This window comes from Gopherus evgoodei, chromosome 8, assembly GCF_007399415.2.
Source record: "Gopherus evgoodei ecotype Sinaloan lineage chromosome 8, rGopEvg1_v1.p, whole genome shotgun sequence".
In the NCBI taxonomy this organism is placed as follows: Eukaryota; Metazoa; Chordata; order Testudines; family Testudinidae; genus Gopherus; species Gopherus evgoodei.
In genome coordinates, this window is record NC_044329.1 from 79,950,997 (window position 1) to 79,968,347 (window position 17,351).

The following is a 17,351-nucleotide window of genomic DNA, read 5'->3' on the forward strand; positions in this document are numbered from 1 at the left end:
ATAATAAAAGCGTAGGTGTATTCTAGCCATTCTATGGGCCATGTCAAGAGGGTTGGTGGGTTCAATACAATTTCTAGTAGAGAGGTATCTGTATCTCAAAATCATTATTGCAGTTGGCCACCTTGCTGGGAAATTTCACTAGTGGCCAGGGACTGAATGGACCATGCAGACTGGATTGTGGAATTTCTCGCCACTAGAATGCTCTCTGCAGAATAGGGTTGAGATACATTTATAGGACTGGGTAATCCAACTTGCATTTCTGTTGACTGAGCTATACTTATTTCCTCTAAATAAAGGAATCTCTTTTTGAAGGATGTCTTTTGGGTACTTTTCATGAACATTAAATGCATTTAATATTTTAAATTACCTGTTTTCTGAAGAATAAAAACATTAATTTCCAGTGAGCCTGCAAAGACTTACACATATGAATAATCCCACTGGATATGGTTTTGTTGAACTGCTCACAGATACATGTGCCTAATTTAAGATACTGTAAGTCTTTGCAGGATCAAGTCCTTAGTAAACACAGTCCTAACTTCTGTTAGTGATTATTTATTTCACCAGGAAGTTATATCAAAGCTACATTTTCATTTGTACAACTCCTGGTAGGAATAATAGGAGCTGTGTGTCTTGTTCAATCTTAAATGCATTTATTAGAGCCCAATTCAAGAAGAATGCTAAAGAATAAGTTTAATTCCCATTTTAAATCAATGGGATTTCAAACACATGCTTAAGTGTTTTCTGTAAAATTGATAGACATTTGCTCATACTTAAGTACTTTCTTGAATTGAGACCTACATGTATATTTTAATACAGTACTTATATTAAAGTTTATTTGAAGGCTGTTTTTTTTTTAAACAGATTTCAAATGGATCTTGAGATAATAATTATACAATTCTGTGTTCAGAATTTCAGACGCTATTAAACAACTATTAGTAGCCTTCTATATTAATGTCTATTTGAGACGTTCTTGAAACTCTTTGAGCCCAGTCACTAGTATTATTACTATTTATTATAATTAATTAGTGAAAACTCTCATTGAAATCAGAGTAGTTTGAAGAAGTGACTAGAAACTTTGCTTGAGAAAGTACTGCAAGATTATGTCCATAAATGTTTCTTTCCCAAGTCCAAATTCGTCAGTATTCAAAGAATATTGACATGAATAGCCCAACATTCATGAACAGGCTTACAATGCACCCAGTATTTTTACTGTGGGAAAATAATCAAATCCAAATCCTTCAATACTTATTCAGGGCCATATGCTCCTCTTCACTTAGGTTTATGTAGTGGAGAGAAACCTGCACAAAGTAAGTGAGATGCAAAAGAAGAGTTGCTCTTTAGCATTCTCTTTCTTTCCCCAAACTTATGGAAGCTATATTAGAGAACTATGATGTTGGGACTCATAGTGAACTCTCATGAGGTTGGTCAGGAGGAGGTCTGATCTGGTGGAGCTGATAGGCAACTACTCATTGTGGCATGCTGTCCTCCCAGATTGGTGGAAACATTCCTTACATATCTGTAGTTGCTTTAATGCTACACATTGGAAGACCCATAAACTCATGTTGCTGCTAAGGGTGATTGTCGTACCAAAGGGAGGGATCAGTGAATGAGGGAAAGTGGCCTCAAAGAACAGTGTGAAGGGGCATTTGTTTGTTAGTGGATCCTTGGCAGATATGCAGTTTGGAGGTTACTCTCCGTGTTTTCTCCACGGCTCTCTTCATAGAGTTTCTGGCACTCACTGTCATCCTCTTGTAGATTTTACCATGGGAGGGTGCAATAATAAAGTTTAGTTTTTGCTTATAAGGAGGATTATTGTTTGGCAACCTGGGGTGTAAAATGTATAGTACACTTGCCTACTGTGTGCCAAATTGTATGTGGATCCGTTTCTGTGCACTAAAACTCCCATAGTGCTCTTTGGCTTACTGCTGTTTGAATCAGCAGTAAGTGAAAGTGCGCTACAGAACTTTCGGTATGTGATAGCAGAGTCCACAGGGTCAGTTAGTGCATGAAATGCTGCAGTGCTGTAGACTTACTACCCAGTTTCCTGGATATTAATTCTCTATTTAAACATACAGACATTACGCAAACAATGGGAGATTTGCCTGTGTTTAGATTACAAGATTTAGTCCTCTGAAAACAAACAGCTTTTAGTTTCAGGTATCCAAAAGGTAATTATAACTGAGAAAATTATTTAAAAATTATGCCATATACATTGACAGTGACCTTTTAGTATTCTAAAATGTAGATATGAAATAGGATTGTATTGAAAAACACAAGGATATGACAGAAATAAGGACAAATGAATTTAAACAGAAGAATAAATCTTGTGACTCTTAATGAGCGTAACTGCTGGAATCAAAGTTTAATGTCATTATGCAGAGTTCTTCATAGGATATCATTGTGCTTTTTTAAAAATGCAGTATGTCTTCATATTGTATATAAATTTGTAAAAATGTTTTGTAGTTTTGGGTTTGAAAAATACTTATTATTTTTGTTTCATTTTTATATAGATTACAAAAGTGTGCAAATTCAACAAAAGATACCAAAGTGAGAGGTAAGTACAGCAACATACACAGTCAGTTATATGAGCCCGTGGTGCCCGTGCTCCACCAATATTTAGGAAACTGGGCCCGGCTCCATCAATGTATGGGCTTACTGCACTTTGGGGGTCCCAGCACTTCAGGGGGATGCAGGGTCCAGGACGGCCTGGGGGGTTAGCGAGTGACCCGGCCCTGGTGCGCCCCACTCTGCTGCACCCCACCAGCTCCCGGTGTTGCTCAGGGGATGGGGTGGAAGGTCGAAAGAGGCAGGGCACGGGCTTAGGGGAAGGGGTGGAATGGGGAGGGGCTAGAGCAGTGGTGTGCTGTGGCTGGGTTGCTTGCTGCTGCTAGTGCCAGGCCCCCCACTAATTCCTCAGGCTACCCTGGATCCCCCATCCCCCTGAAGCGTGGGGACCCCCAAAGCATGGGGCCCCAGGCAGTTGCCCCAGTCCGTCCTATGGATGAGATGGCTGTGCGTGGACCCGTTCTGGGCACTACTAAAAATTACACAAACCTGGCACCCGTGTACAACAATGCTAATTTTTGCCAACATGAATTAAAAATATTTGCTTGACGAAAGATAGTAAAGGCAATGGATATAATATTTCTTTTTCAGATCTTTTAATGTGTGGTGTGGCTTATCATCATGCTGGTATGGAGCTATCTGACAGAAAAATAATTGAAGGAGCTTTTACCAGGGGAGACTTACCAGTACTTTGTAAGTAAACTTAAACATTTGAAAGTCAAAATGTTGTTATTATATTTTTTCTTTTTAAATATAGTGAGGGGATTCATATTTGGAAAACGTAAACGTTATGATTCTTTTGCTTATTTTTATGTCATGAAATCCATGATGATAGAGAGTATGGTTCTGAAGCCTGTATACGAGTAGGTCAATTTGTTTCAATAAGTATTTAGGACACTTTAAGTGCTATTACAGTATAAATGATACTAATATTCACATGAGGCTGCATGACTGGGCCTGTACTTTAGGGTTTGATCCTGCATTCCTCTTGCATTCATAACTCCCATTAATTTCAGTTTTTCTTTTCCCTTCAAAAATAAATTCTGGTCAGAATATTACTTCTTCATTGAGGAAGAATAATACCAGTTGAAAATGGAAAACCAGCTCTTTAGTTCTAATCATGTTATCCTGTTCTTCGTAGAGAAAATAGATTGAACATGTGAAAAATATTATCTATATATGACCAAATTCTTCAAGTAAATCAACACACTTGTGATTTACTCAGGGGTGAAAGTAACTTAAAGGACTTACCGGTACGCAGGGCAGCCAGGCTCCTGGGCAAGGTGGGGGGCAGCTCTGAGCCCTGGAAGGGGCAGAAGGGGCAGGGCTTACTTTCAACTCTGGATTTACCAATATGTCTTTTGTGTTTGATGCTGTGTGATGGGTAGCCAGACATAGCAGTCATACCCTAAAGTCCGCAGTTACAAGACTAGAGTCAAGAATCAGTTGAGTTGGGATACTGGGAGATCAGAATCAGGAGAAAAACTAGAGATCAGAACATGAGTTGGGAACTAGAGTCAGACTGGGTCCAGATACCAGATGTAAGGATCCGTGGACTAGAACCTAGGTCTGCAGATCCTGGGATAGCTGACATTCCCACAGTGCCACTGGGAAGGCTTGCAGAGCTACATGCAGGGAGCATTGTGGAAAGTAGGCATCACAGGAAGTACCTCCCAAATGACCCAGAGTGAGAGTACCCTGCAGCCCTCTGATTGATGAAGCGCACTATTTAACGCAGGTAGGTGCCCCAGGAAGTTGTCTGGGCAACCACACAGACTTCTGGCCTGCTGCAACACCAGACTTCACCTCATCTTCTAATCTCTGGTCTCTGATTCTAGCCTGACCCTGACTATTGCTTACTGAACCCAGCTGTAGTGATTCCTCTGACCCTGTTCATTGACTTTCATCCTTGACATGTGGACCCCAGCCCAGCTGTGATTGCTGGGCAAGACTGCCTACACTCTGGTCCCTTACACCAGGGAGTCAGGAACAGGAGACAAAATGGAGGTCAGGAACTACCAGTCAAGTGCCAGGAGTTAAGCAGATCAGATTGCCAGGAGATCAAGCTGGGGAAGCAAGAGTAGGTAGTAGGGATTGGGACAAAGCAAGGGGATGGAGCCTCGTTGTTCTGATGGCTTCCTGTTGTGGCTTAAGTAGGGCCAGTGAGCCAAATAGCCACTTGGGGACTCCACAGATCAGATCGTAGGGGCAGAATCTCACCAATGCAGGTGGGCTTCATGGTTCTCAAGTAAGCTATTGCCAGAATACAGTACTGCCATGTGGAGGGTTGGAGCCTGGTTGCTCCTGTGCATAGGTGGATTAAGCTTTTGTGGGGCCTGGGGGCCTGGGGCCCTGGGCCTGGGGCCTGGGCCCCTCCTCACCCCTTCTGCCTGCAGTCATCCCCCCATGCACTTCTTCTGGAGAAATGGAGTTGGGGTGTGGGGGCTTGCCGTGCTCTGCCTGCCTGGGGTTGGGGTGTGGAGGCTTCTCCTGCTCCCTGGCAGGAGCACCGGGCAAGCGGAACGTGGCAAGTCCCTGCACCCCAACCCCATTCCCCAGCAGGAACATGGGGACCCCCATTTTTTCCAGGGCCCCCTACAGGCCCAGTGGCTAATCTGCCACTGCTCTTATGAACCTTGTGGGCCTGGAGTTTGAGACTTGTGGGTCATGAAAAATACATTATTATGAAAATTATTTTAGTACTATAGATGTGCATGTCACTTTACAGGCAAATTAAAAGACCCAAAAACTGTCCTAAAGTATACCAGTCACTACAAAATAGGATGAAGTCATGGCTATATTCAAACAGTTCCTGAACTATTTGTATTGAATGATTAGCAGTTACTTCAATGTGAGTTTTGGTGCACAAGGAATGAAAGATTGGACCCTGATTTACCTGTAAATGTTAACAGATATTTTTTAGCACCTCACAGGATTGGACCATATATTTGCCGCTTTATTTAAAATCTTGCTAGTATACCGAATACTGTTTATTATTAAATTAATATGCTTTAATCTGATTCAGTTACTACTAGTACCTTAGCTATGGGAGTAAATTTACCCGCGCATCTGGTAGTTATAAAATCTACATTGCACTATGTTGGAGGAATGTTTCAAGAATACAGTGAAACAGATATTCTGCAAATGATTGGGAGAGCAGGGAGGCCTCAAGTAAGTTAACTGTGTATTTTATATTAATGCTTTCTAAATCTGTCGTATTAAAAGCTACAGTATACACTTGACAAATAAATAAAAAATACCCATAACTTAAGGGATAGCATTTGCTTTTTAAAGATTTATTTGTAAGTGAATTATTGAGTTAAAAAAATACTGAACAAAGAGAACTATGTGACACTGTAGACAGCTCAATGGAGATCTCCATTGATCTGTGTGCAACTGTAGTCCAAAAAGCAAGATGTTAGATTGCATAAGGAATGGAAAGTTGAATAATATGGCAAATGTTATAATACCTTTTATATAAATCGTGCAGCTTCATCTGGAATAGTGTGTGCAGTACTGAGAAGGACATCACAGAGCTCTTGCATATTATTTAAATAGAACTAAAAGTTTTTGAAAATTATCTAGATTATTTGTGTTTTATGCTAAAAATCATACAGGTAATAATGTGTCTCCCTAAACCACTGGTTTTCAACCTGTGGTCTACAGACCCCCAATTTCCAAAGGTGTCCATACCTTCATTAGAAACTTTTAAGAGGTCCACAAATTTTAAAAGATTGAAATCCACTGCCATAAACTGTTTCTAAATGGATTAAATAATGTATTGTTGAATGTTACATGTTAGCAGAAATTCCTATACCTATGATGGTATGATCTCATTCTACCAGAGCTGTGGCAGCCTCTTTTGCTTGCCTTAAGCAAGTCCCTGTTACTGAAATTTCCAGGGCTGCAACATGGAGTGCTTCATCAAGTGCTTGCTCATGTCCATTCCATTAGGTAGGTGTGTGCTTGTCCTGAGCATTGCCACTGGAAAATTTTCCCTCAGTGGTATCCATCAGGTCAGCTCTGCTGCCCCCTGGAGTCGCATGCTCCTAGCACCAATGTAAAGGCTCCTGCCAGGACCCACAGCCCTCTCAGTTCCTTCTTACTGCCTTTGATGGTCACTGGAACCAACTTATCCTTGCAATCTACAAGTACACCCTCAGTGGACTTTTTCAATCCTATATTGTGTATATAGTTATCTCTTTTTGTTAGTAGTAAAGTTTCTGTTATTAGATAGATTAGTGGAGTTAGTCTCTGCCTGGTTCCATGCCTTGGTCTCCAGGTTTTAAGTCTTGTGTCTCATTCCACAAGCCTATGCCTGTGAGCGACACCCATTCCAGTTGCCTTAAGTGCCCGGGGGAAGCTCACATATAAGAACGTTGTAAGATCTGTAAAGACTTCAGGCCCTGCACCAAAAGGGATACAGACTCCAGACTGAGATTTATCCTAATGGAGCAGCAAAGAATCCTGTGGCACCTTATAGACTAACAGACGTTCTGGAGCATGAGCTTTCATGGGTGAATACCCACTTCATCAGATGCATGTCCTAATGGAGGCAGCGCTAAGTCCTCCATCGCCACCGGACCACTCAGACTTGGCACCAAGCACTTCAATCTCAATAAGGAATGATCTGGCTACTCTTTGAGATCCTCAGCGCTGCTCTTTATCGCTGGCACTGAGAAAAGATGCTCCTTCTACGTCTCGAGAGCCTTGGCACCATCCACCATCTCTGGTGCCAAAGAAAAATGCTCCAGTGAGAGAACCTTGGCACCATGCTCCGTCACTGGTACCGAGGAAGAAATAGAAGAAGACTGATAGTGGTCTGTCCCCAGCCCTGAGGTCAGCGGGGCAGGGAGACACCAGCAGAGTGTGACCCGTGTTGGGACACTCCACAGCTTTAGCAACCTGTGCAGTGCTGTTTACTCCAGTCCCAGAGTAGGTACTGTTGAGTCCCGTACCAATGAACTCATCACTGCAGAAGAACCACTGGAGATACTTTTGTTGGCAGTACTATCGATGCAAGACACATTTGCTGCAGTGAGAGACCTACTCTCATGCCAGTACCAGTGTCTCCAGCTATGCAGGAGCTGACAGCAGTGGCACTGATGGGAAACGACCTCAGGAGCACTGAGGCCCCAGGTGTCTTCAAAAGAGAAACAGTCCATGATGGCCCATTTCGGTCTCGTCCCTCTCAGCACTGCTCGCTGGCACTGATCAGCACCGCTCCTCCCTTGTCTCCAGGAGGGGAGTCTTCGGAGACAGAGTCGAAGTCCGAGTCATGTGCCTCTCACACTATCCTGCCATTGACCCATCCATAGTGTGGCCCCCGGGGCAGTGGCAGATGCAGTTCAATGGCTATTCTGGAACCTCTGAGCTTTCTGGACAATGCAGAGGTCTCTTTGTAGAAGGTCATACTCCCTGGTATCTGAGTCCAGAGTACTTCCACTGTTCCACTCAGAGCAGGACCCAGGCTTCAGTACCGAGGCCAGTGCCAAATACCAAAGGCCAGCACCTTGAGACCTGTTGGGTACTGAGTGTGAAGAACAGTGCCCCCTACTAGTACAGGCTTCCTCCTCTTCTCTTGATGAGACTCTGGTGGGAGCAGGTGTAGCACTCTCCCATGATGACTACAAGGCTCATCAGGAGCTCCTTAAGAGAAGGGCTCAAAACCTGGGGATCCAAGTAGAAGAGATCACGGAGTTCTCCCATGCCCTAGTGGACATTCTAACAGTCACAGCCCATCAAGAGTGGCATTGCTCTTAAAGAGGCCATTATGGACCCCATCAAGGCATTATGGCAGGCTCCAGTGTCTCTTCAGCCAACAGCAAGGAAAACTGAAAAAAAAATACTTTTATCACAGCTAAGAGTTGTGAGTTTCTTTTACACATATCACCACTGGTATTTTTGGTTGTGTCAACAGCCAGTGAGCAGGAAAAACAGGGGCCATAGAGGCCAACCCCCAAAGCCAAGGATGCCAAAAATATTAGACCTTTTTGGCAGAGAGAGCTATTCAACAGGGGGCTTCCAGCTAAGAATCATGAATCAGCAGGCATTCCTGGGCAGGTACGATTTTAATTTCTGGGATTCCATGCTGAAATGTAAGGAGTTATTACCCCAGGAGTCCAGTCAAGAATTTGCAGCTCCTGTGGAGAAAGGCAAATCGGTGCAAAGGCATCCTTGGATAATGCAGACCCTGCAGTCCAATCTATGGCCTCAGCGGTAGCAATGCTCAGAAGCTCATGATTTCAATCCTCGGGCATGCTGCATGAGGTCCAACAGACCTTGCAGGACCTTCCTTTTGTGGGCACATCACCCTTTTCTGAGCAGACAAACTCCAAGCTGTGCAGCCTAATGGACTCAAAGGCCACTCTGAAGTCTCTAGGACTTTATACACTGGCACCCACAAGGAAACATTATAAGCCTCAACTGGCTGCTCAATTCTTCCCACCGCCTGCCCGGCAAGACTACCAAAGGGAAAGGAGCAGGAGCTTTAGGAGACAACCTCTGCCCCATCCTCATCCGTGTCTACATCTTGCCCTCCCCCCTACTCTGGTAGGTCCAAGCAGGCCTTTTGATAGGACCCTTGAGGATGACATACCAGGATAGAATTTGGATCCAGCCTCTCCAGTTTTTGTGGACTGTTTATCCCATTTCAATCCGGCATGGGCCCACATTACAACAGAAGACTCTGTGCTAAGCATAATAGCAGTGGGATATACTCTTTAGTTCAGTTGTTCCCACCCTCCGCATCCCTTTTCAGAGACCTTTCTCATGAGCTACTTCTAGCCCAAGAGGTGCAGTCGCTCCTATGGGTGGGAGCCATGGAAGAGGTTCCGCCAGAGTTAGAGGGCTGACAATTCTACTCCTGATATTTCCTTATCCCGAAAGCCAACGGCAGTCTCAGACCAATTCTGGACCCGTGAAAGCTCAGCAGATACATGAAGAAGCCAAAGTTCTGCATAGTCTCCTTGCCTTCCATTATCCCTTCCCTGGATCCTGGGGACTAGTACCCTGCCCTTGATTTGAAGAACGCTTGCTTGCTTCCATATCTCGATCTTTCAGGAACACCGAAGTTTCCTCAGGTTCATCGTGAACCACGTGCACTACCAATTTGTGATTTTCCCATATGGCCTGCCAGCAACCCCTCGAAGTACATGGCGGTCATTGCAGCCTTCCTGAGGAGACAAGGGGCTCAGGTCTACCATTACCTTGGTGACTGGCTGGTTAGAGGTCAGACCAATGGCCAGGTGGAGTCTGACATAAAGTTAATCCAGTCAACATTCAGGATTTGGGTCTGCTGAGAAACATTCAGAAGTCTACCCTCTCCCTGGTTCAGAGGATAGAGTTTATTGGGGCAATCCTCAACTCTGTCCAAGCCAGAACTTTCCTCCCAGAAGCACGGTTCCAGGCAATAGTGATGCTTATAGAGAACCTCAGAGATCACTCCATCACTACAACGAGGAACTTCTTGAAGCTCCTGGGCCACATGGCCTCATGCATGTACGTGGTGCAGCATATGAGATTTCAACTAAGACCTCTCCAGGCATGACTGGCATCCATATACTCGCCAAACCGACACTGTTTGGACACAGTTATTACGGTTCCCTGTCGGTGATCACCTCTCTCAATTGATGGTTACACCTGCTGACCCCAACCATCTGTATCTCTCATTACAGATGCTTCAGTGATAGGTTTGGGTGCTCTTCTGGGTTCCCTCAGAACTCAGAGCCTTTGGTCTCCGGAAGAGCTTTCGCTACACACATCAATGTCTGGGGGCTCAGAGCAGTTTGCTTGTCATGCCAGGCATTCCAGACCCACTTGGCAGGTAAGAACGTGTCAGTTCTCACAGACAACATGATGGTGATGTTTTATATCAATAGGCAGGGAGGAGCATGCTTCTGTCACCTGTGCCAAGAAACACTTCGCTTATGGGAATTCTGCATAACTCACTCGATCTACCTCCAGGCCTCTTATCTGCTGAGATCACAGAATGAGCTAGTGGATCAACTCAGCAGATCTTTCTCCATTCGTCCAGATGTTGTGAACACCATTTTCCAGAGGTGAGGAACTCCCCAGACAGATCTGTTCATGATAAGGCACAACAGGAAGTGTCTCCAATTCTGTTCCCTCCTGGGTAACAGCCCCAGATGTCTCACAGACACCTTCCTCATCCCCCACATGGGTTATCTCTTCTATGCATTTCCTCCAATTCCTCTAATACACAAAGTCTTGCTTAGGATCAGAAAGGAGAGAGCATGGGTCATCCTGATAGCCCTGCTTGGCCCCACCAGCATTAGTTCACCACATTCTTAGACCTCTCTGTGGAGATACCAGTTCTTCTACCTCTGTATCCAAACCTGATCTCCTAAGACTAGGGCAACCTGTCTCACCTTAACCTTGAGTCCCTTTGTCTGACAGCTTGGAAGTTCCATGGCTGAACCCCTCAGAGCTAGCATGCTCAGGGCAGGTTTGCAAGGTACTTCTAGGGAGCAGAAAGCCACCCACCAGAGCTACTTAGCTGGCAAAGAAGAAAAGGTTCTCGATCTGGTCTATGCAGAAGGATGTCTTGTGTATGCTATCAACAATAGCATTTATTCTGAACTACTTACTACACCTAAAACAACAAGGTCTAAGTAGGTCATCTGTCCGTAATCTCAGTTTTTCACCCATGGATGATTTGCCGTTCTGTGTTTTCAAACATAATCTGTAATTGGTTCCTTAAGGGCCTTGAGAGATTGTACCCCCAGGTATGGCAACCAATCCTGCCCAGGGATCTCAATCTGGAATTGTCAAAACTGACAGGACCTCCATTTGAGCCATTGGCAGTATACTGTCTGCTCTACCTGTCCTGGAAGGTAACTTTCCTGGTGGACATTATTTGGGCCAGAAGTGGCTTAGACATCTGGGCCCTTACTTCAGAACCACCATAACATGGTATTTTTCAAGGACAAGGTCCAATTGCATCCTCATCCAGCTTTCCTTCCAAAGGTGGTTTCCCAGTTCCATAGTAACCAGGATATCTTCCTACTGGTCTTCTATCCAAAACCACATGCCAACAGAGAAGAACAGAGGTTCCACTCACTAGACATAAGATGTGCACTGGCTTTCTACATAGAAAGGACTTAGCTATTTTGGAAAACTACTCAACTATTCGTGGTCTTTGCAGACAGGATGAAAGGTCTTCCCATCTCAACCCAGATCATTTCATTGTGGAACACATCCTACATCAGCACATGCTATGACCTCGCAAAGGTCCCTGCCCCAGCTGCCCTGACAGCACATTCCACAAGGGCCCAAGCATCTTTGGCAGCATTTGTAGCACAAGTTCCTATCCAGAACATTTGTAGAGCTGCAATATGGCTGTCAGTTCACTCTTTCACTTTTCACTACCCCATCACCCAACAGGCTAGAGATAATGCTGGATTTGGCAGAGTGGTGTTGCAATCAGCAAGTCAATAAACTCTGAATCCTCTATTTGCAATTGCTAGAGAGTCACCTACATTGAAATGGACATGAGCAAGCACTCAAAGAAGAAAAATAGTTATTAACCTTTCCATATCTGTTCTTTGAGATGTGTTGCTCATGTCTATTCCAAGACCTTCCTTCCTACCCCTCTGTTGGAGTTGGCCAGCAAGAAGGAACTGAGGGAGTTGTGGGTTGGCAGAACCTTTGTGTGACTCCAGGGGGCATCAGAGCTGACCTAACAGATACTTCTGAGGGAAAACTTTCCAGTGGCTATGCCCAGAGTGAGCACACGCCTACTTTTATATAGCCTCATCCTCAGAACATTGAGAAATGCAGAGAGGAGTAGTAGGAAGGGTTGCATGAGCATTCTAACAGACACTGCTTGGAGAAGGTTCTACTATTATTCACCATTAGGAGGTGCAATATCCATAAGCGTGAGTAAGCGGAGCCATCTCAAGAACTCCAGTTACAAGTAACCTTCACTTCTTTGAGAATTTGAGCATTAGTATATTCCACAATCCAGCTTCCTTCCCCTGTGCTATGGAGGAGTCCTGTAGAGCTGGAATTCTGTTGTGGTCAAGGAACTAAGTGATGGTTGGCCCACTCTGCCCTGTATGCTATTGGTAAGGGGCATGAGAACACTTTGAGCATGTGTGCCTCCCAAAGGACACTGCTGGACAAAAGACTTCGGTTTCAAGCTCCTGGAGCACACACAAATGATAATTGGAATACATATATATATGGACAAGACATCTTTAAGAACTCCAATTACTGTACATATAAGTAATTCTTCTTTCCTATCTTTGGCCATTTAAAAAAAAGATACATGATTTTGCTGCTAGAGGTCCTGATTCAGAAAGATACTTAAGCATATGCCTAACTTTAAGCATATGCTTAAATTCTTATACTGAATCAGGAAGAGTTATTTGATTCAGGGCTGTTTTCATATGTACCACATACACCTATCCAAATAAAAAAACTTGGAAATTTCCCATACAAAAATTAACAATATACATTTAGCTCTATATTTCCAGTTCTGGACAAAGCAGGAGGGAAGGTTGAGTGCTGAGTACATGAGGTAACTTGATAGTGAGTAATGAAGTCAGTAGGGAACTTGGTGTATCTCTTAATGGTTCATTTCCAGGCTTTTTAACATTTGGCAATAATTAATGAGTGTCAAGAATTGGTTTTCTGAGCTTGTATTTAATAATCATTCATTTAAGAGCTGCTTCCCACTTGAGGGATGAATTGACAATCTCGCTAATCATAAGACTAATGTGCAGCACTGCAGAGTGCATTGAATGACTACAAAGTGAATTCTCTCTGGTCCTTCTCATTCAGAAGGATTGTGGTGGTGACATACAGTTTGGGTGAGGTGGGATGTGGAAATCACTTGACTGAGGTTAATGGATTTTTCCAAATGCGTATTTGTCCACTGGATAAGTGGGATTCTCTTTTGTGTATATACAGTATTGTTTAACAACTGTGCAAAATTTCATTGATCCTAATACTGTCTATAGCAGGGGTCAGCAACCTCTGGCACGTGGCTTGCCAGGGTAAGCACCCTGGCAGGCCGGGCCAGTTTGTTTACCTGCCGCGTTGGCAGGTTTGGTTGATTGCGGCTCCCAGTGGCCGTGGTTCGCCGTCCCAGGCCAATGGGGGCTGCGGGAAGCAGTGCAGGCAGATGTGCTGGCTGCAGCTTCCCGTCGCCCCCATTGGCCTGGAATGGCAAACTGCAGCCAGTGGGAGTAGCGATTGGCCAAACCTGCCGACATGGTAGGTAAACTAACTGGCCCGGCCCGCCAGGGTGGTTACCCTGGCGAGCCTCGTGCCAGAGTTTGCTGACCCCTGGTCTATAATATATGCGTGTTACGGCAAATACGTTAGTAGCACCAGCAAACAATTTTTTTTTTTAAAGTTCAGGTACTGTTCAATGTGCAAATGAATTTTCTAGGATTTGTCTTTCAGTTGTTGATGTCTTGGCATTCCTCAACAGGTTAAACATAACATTTTAAAAATACACTTTGAATTGTTACCAAAGATATGAAATGCATATTTTAGGTCTCCTGCTAAATCTTAAAGTACTTTTTTTTTTTTTAGTTTGACACTACAGCTACAGCAGTTATCTTGACTAGGTTAAGTACAAGAGAGAAATATGTACAGCTGTTAAATGGTGCAGATACAATAGAAAGCAGGTAACTAAGTAATTTTGCTACAAGCATACTAATGGATAGAGCCAACAGAATGTATTTTCTTGTTCTTTTGGCTTATCATCCCACAGATTATAAAAGACAAGTTTATGGGGAAATCATACAGAGGTACACCAGAGGTGGAAACTTCATTTTATCTATTCAGTGACTGAGAGAATACTAATCAACAAGAAAAGCAAATAAAATATTTAGATACTACAAGAAAGCTTCTGTGATTATTTTTTTGCACTACTTTTTTTAAAGAATCAGTTTTTAATTGAGAAAAATAAATTATGTAATTTGGGCATCTATCCTGTAAATTTAAAACATCATCGATATCTACCAAACACCCCAATCCTGAGCCCATTCTCTTTCCAGTAGTCCAAGAAAAAAAGATGAACTCTGCAGTGTTCCCATATGTAATGGGGTATACTTACCCCACACTGGAATGGAGGGGATTAACTGCAGGCTCTTGGCTCAGGAAGCTGCACCCTGTCATCCCTGCTGGGCATGCTCCAACTGGAATCACAGTATAAGAGGGAGCAATTTCATTCAGTCTGGGCCGACTGAGGAGAGCAGATGTGTACTGCAGGCTTCTGCCAGGAAGCTGCTGGAGCCCCAGGCTGCAAAGGCTGACTGTGCTGAAGCCACTGCAGACACCCAGTTGACCGCCGAGGATGACAGAGAAGAGTTTGGTGATGTTGAGAGGCTACCAATGCTAGAAGTGAGGTTAGGAAACAATGCAGGGAATGGAATGGCTGAAGAGAGAGACCGAGCCTAAACACAGGAGAATTGGTTCCTCAGGGCCCTGGGTCCGGATCCAGTGGAGTAGGTTGGGCCTGAGTCCTCTTATCTTGCACCATACCCACCATTCAATGAGGTCACCGCCCGAAGGAGCGAGTTGTACTGCCTTGAATCCAAGGGCAGCTGGTTAGACTTTGGCCTCTGGGTCACGCTGTCTTGAACCAAATGGCAGCTGTCCTAAATCCCGGGACAGCCCGACTAACTCTGGCCATTGGACCATGCTGCCCTGAGAAGAAGAGCAGCTATTTAGACTTTGGCCACTGGGCCTTGCTGTCCTGAACCTCGGGACCGTGTGACTGACTCTGGCAATTGGACCATATTACACTGAGAAGGACAGCTATTTAGACTTTGGCCACTAGGCCTTACTATCCTGAACCCTGGGGTAGCACTACTGACCCGGGCCATGCTGCCCTGGGAAAAGGGCTGCTATTTAGACTTCAGCCACTAGGCCTTATGGTCCTGAAGCCATACCACCCTAAGGAGCTGATGGGTTATACCAACAACGAGGGGCGGCTCCAGGAACCAGCACACCAAGTGCGTGCTTGGGGCGGCAAGCCACGGGGAAGCGCTCTGCTGGTCACCGTGAGGGCGGCAGGCAGGTTGCCTTCGGCGGCATGCCTGCAGAGGGTCCACTGGTCCCGCGGCTTCGGCAGACCTCCCACAGGCAGCCTGCCTGCCATGCTTGAGGTGGCAAAATACCAAAATACCCCTGCCGACAACACCATAACACTGACATAAATACTGCTACCTATTGTCTCAGTGGATATGTGAGATGCTTCACAGTTACTTCAGTTTTGTCAGTAGCTTAATGTGAGAGGTGAGATCTTCTCACCAGTTCTTTTGGTACATAAATTCTTTTGATTTCAAGTGATTAGTCTTGTTCCTAATACCTATGATGTTCCCGTTTTGGTTTTGTGTGGGGGTAAGGAGGTTCTTAAATTATCCTTGTTTTGGAATGTAGATGCCTGTAGATACGTAGATCTCTGCTTAAGTACAAGTCATGTTCCTTGAAAACAGCAGCATGACACTGAATGAGTTTCTGGGTTTGGAGGTTGAGCTCCATGTATTTTTTCATCAGCTGGAATGCTACCCATACCTGATACCTACAAAAGAGAATTAAGTCTGTAGTTCTGTCTTAAACATATGAAAGGAAATTGGTTGTAGATATGTGGTGATAGTATTAAAAAAACCAAGAATAGAACATAGAAAGCTTCCAGGCCATATCTTTGAAGTTTGACACAAGAGAGATTCCGGAAATGCTAGCCTGTAATGCTCAATTGATGGAAGGCCTACAGGGAGTGAGAGACGTTTTAAAATAAGAACATTCAGACTTACAGTGGAATTTAAATGCTAAAATTGAAAAGCTTATAAGATAAATCTAGTTTAGACTTAAACTCTGATATTTCCCAAAATACCAGGAATATAATACAACATGTAAATATAGACAGTTTTGTTTCCTGGATGTCAGTGATTTCCAACAGCCAACACCAAAAGTCTCTGTTTCTTTTGCTAACTGGAGCCCATTCCATAACAAACCACTTGAATTCTTGATATTTTAAATATTTTTTACCTTTTTACACTGAGTACAATAAAAAGCAGCAGCAGTAAGTGGACTATTTATGGTAAAATATAATTTATTATTGTTTGTAACAAAAATTTTGAAGTTTTATACTGTTGATTAATGTTTACTTAATTATATTTCTAATTGATTGACCTTTTGTTCCTTTCTAGTTTACACAAACATCTTGTTGAGCATTTAAATGCAGAAATAGTGTTGCATACCATCACGGATGTGAAAATAGCTTTGGAATGGATACGATCAACTTTCCTATACATCAGAGTTTTGAAAAATCCAGTTCATTATGGTTTGTTGCTTTTAAATTGACTAGAATGTGATACTGGATTATATGTCATGTTTAAGATAAAGTAGGTTACAGTAAACTACCTGCATTTTTGGCAAGTAATTTTCTGTTAGTGAGAAATGATAAAAAAGATTAGTGTTACTTGTTTTCTCTTGTCTTTTATGGACTGTCATTTCAATAGGGATTGAAGACAATGAAGTTGTTAAAGGTGACCTGGAACATCTTTAGGAAAAAGCATTTCAACCGTGTTAACATAATTAGCAGGCATTTCAACATATTTTAAACTTGTACTACTTTTTCATTAACAGGTCTGCAAAATTTCAGCCTATGATTACCAACTTCCCACTGTGTTGAGGCATCACAGCACACACAAAGCTGGTGGCATATTACCATTACTTTTCAGCTTTGAGAATTGAGTGTGCCTCCAAGGAAAAGGTAAATCAACTTTTATTTAATATTGAGTGGT

General features: G+C 43.6%; 1 protein-coding gene across 1 annotated transcript in view; it reads left to right on the forward strand.

Moving 5' to 3' along the window:
- Positions 1–17,351, forward strand: part of HFM1 (helicase for meiosis 1) — a 103,791-nt gene that overhangs the window by 35,597 nt on the left and 50,843 nt on the right. The window contains exons 13-17 of the mRNA XM_030573924.1: positions 2,511–2,554; positions 3,157–3,258; positions 5,591–5,736; positions 14,131–14,225; positions 16,755–16,888. Of these exons, the coding sequence (XP_030429784.1) occupies positions 2,511–2,554; positions 3,157–3,258; positions 5,591–5,736; positions 14,131–14,225; positions 16,755–16,888 (521 nt within the window). The remainder of the gene's footprint in view (positions 1–2,510; positions 2,555–3,156; positions 3,259–5,590; positions 5,737–14,130; positions 14,226–16,754; positions 16,889–17,351) is intronic.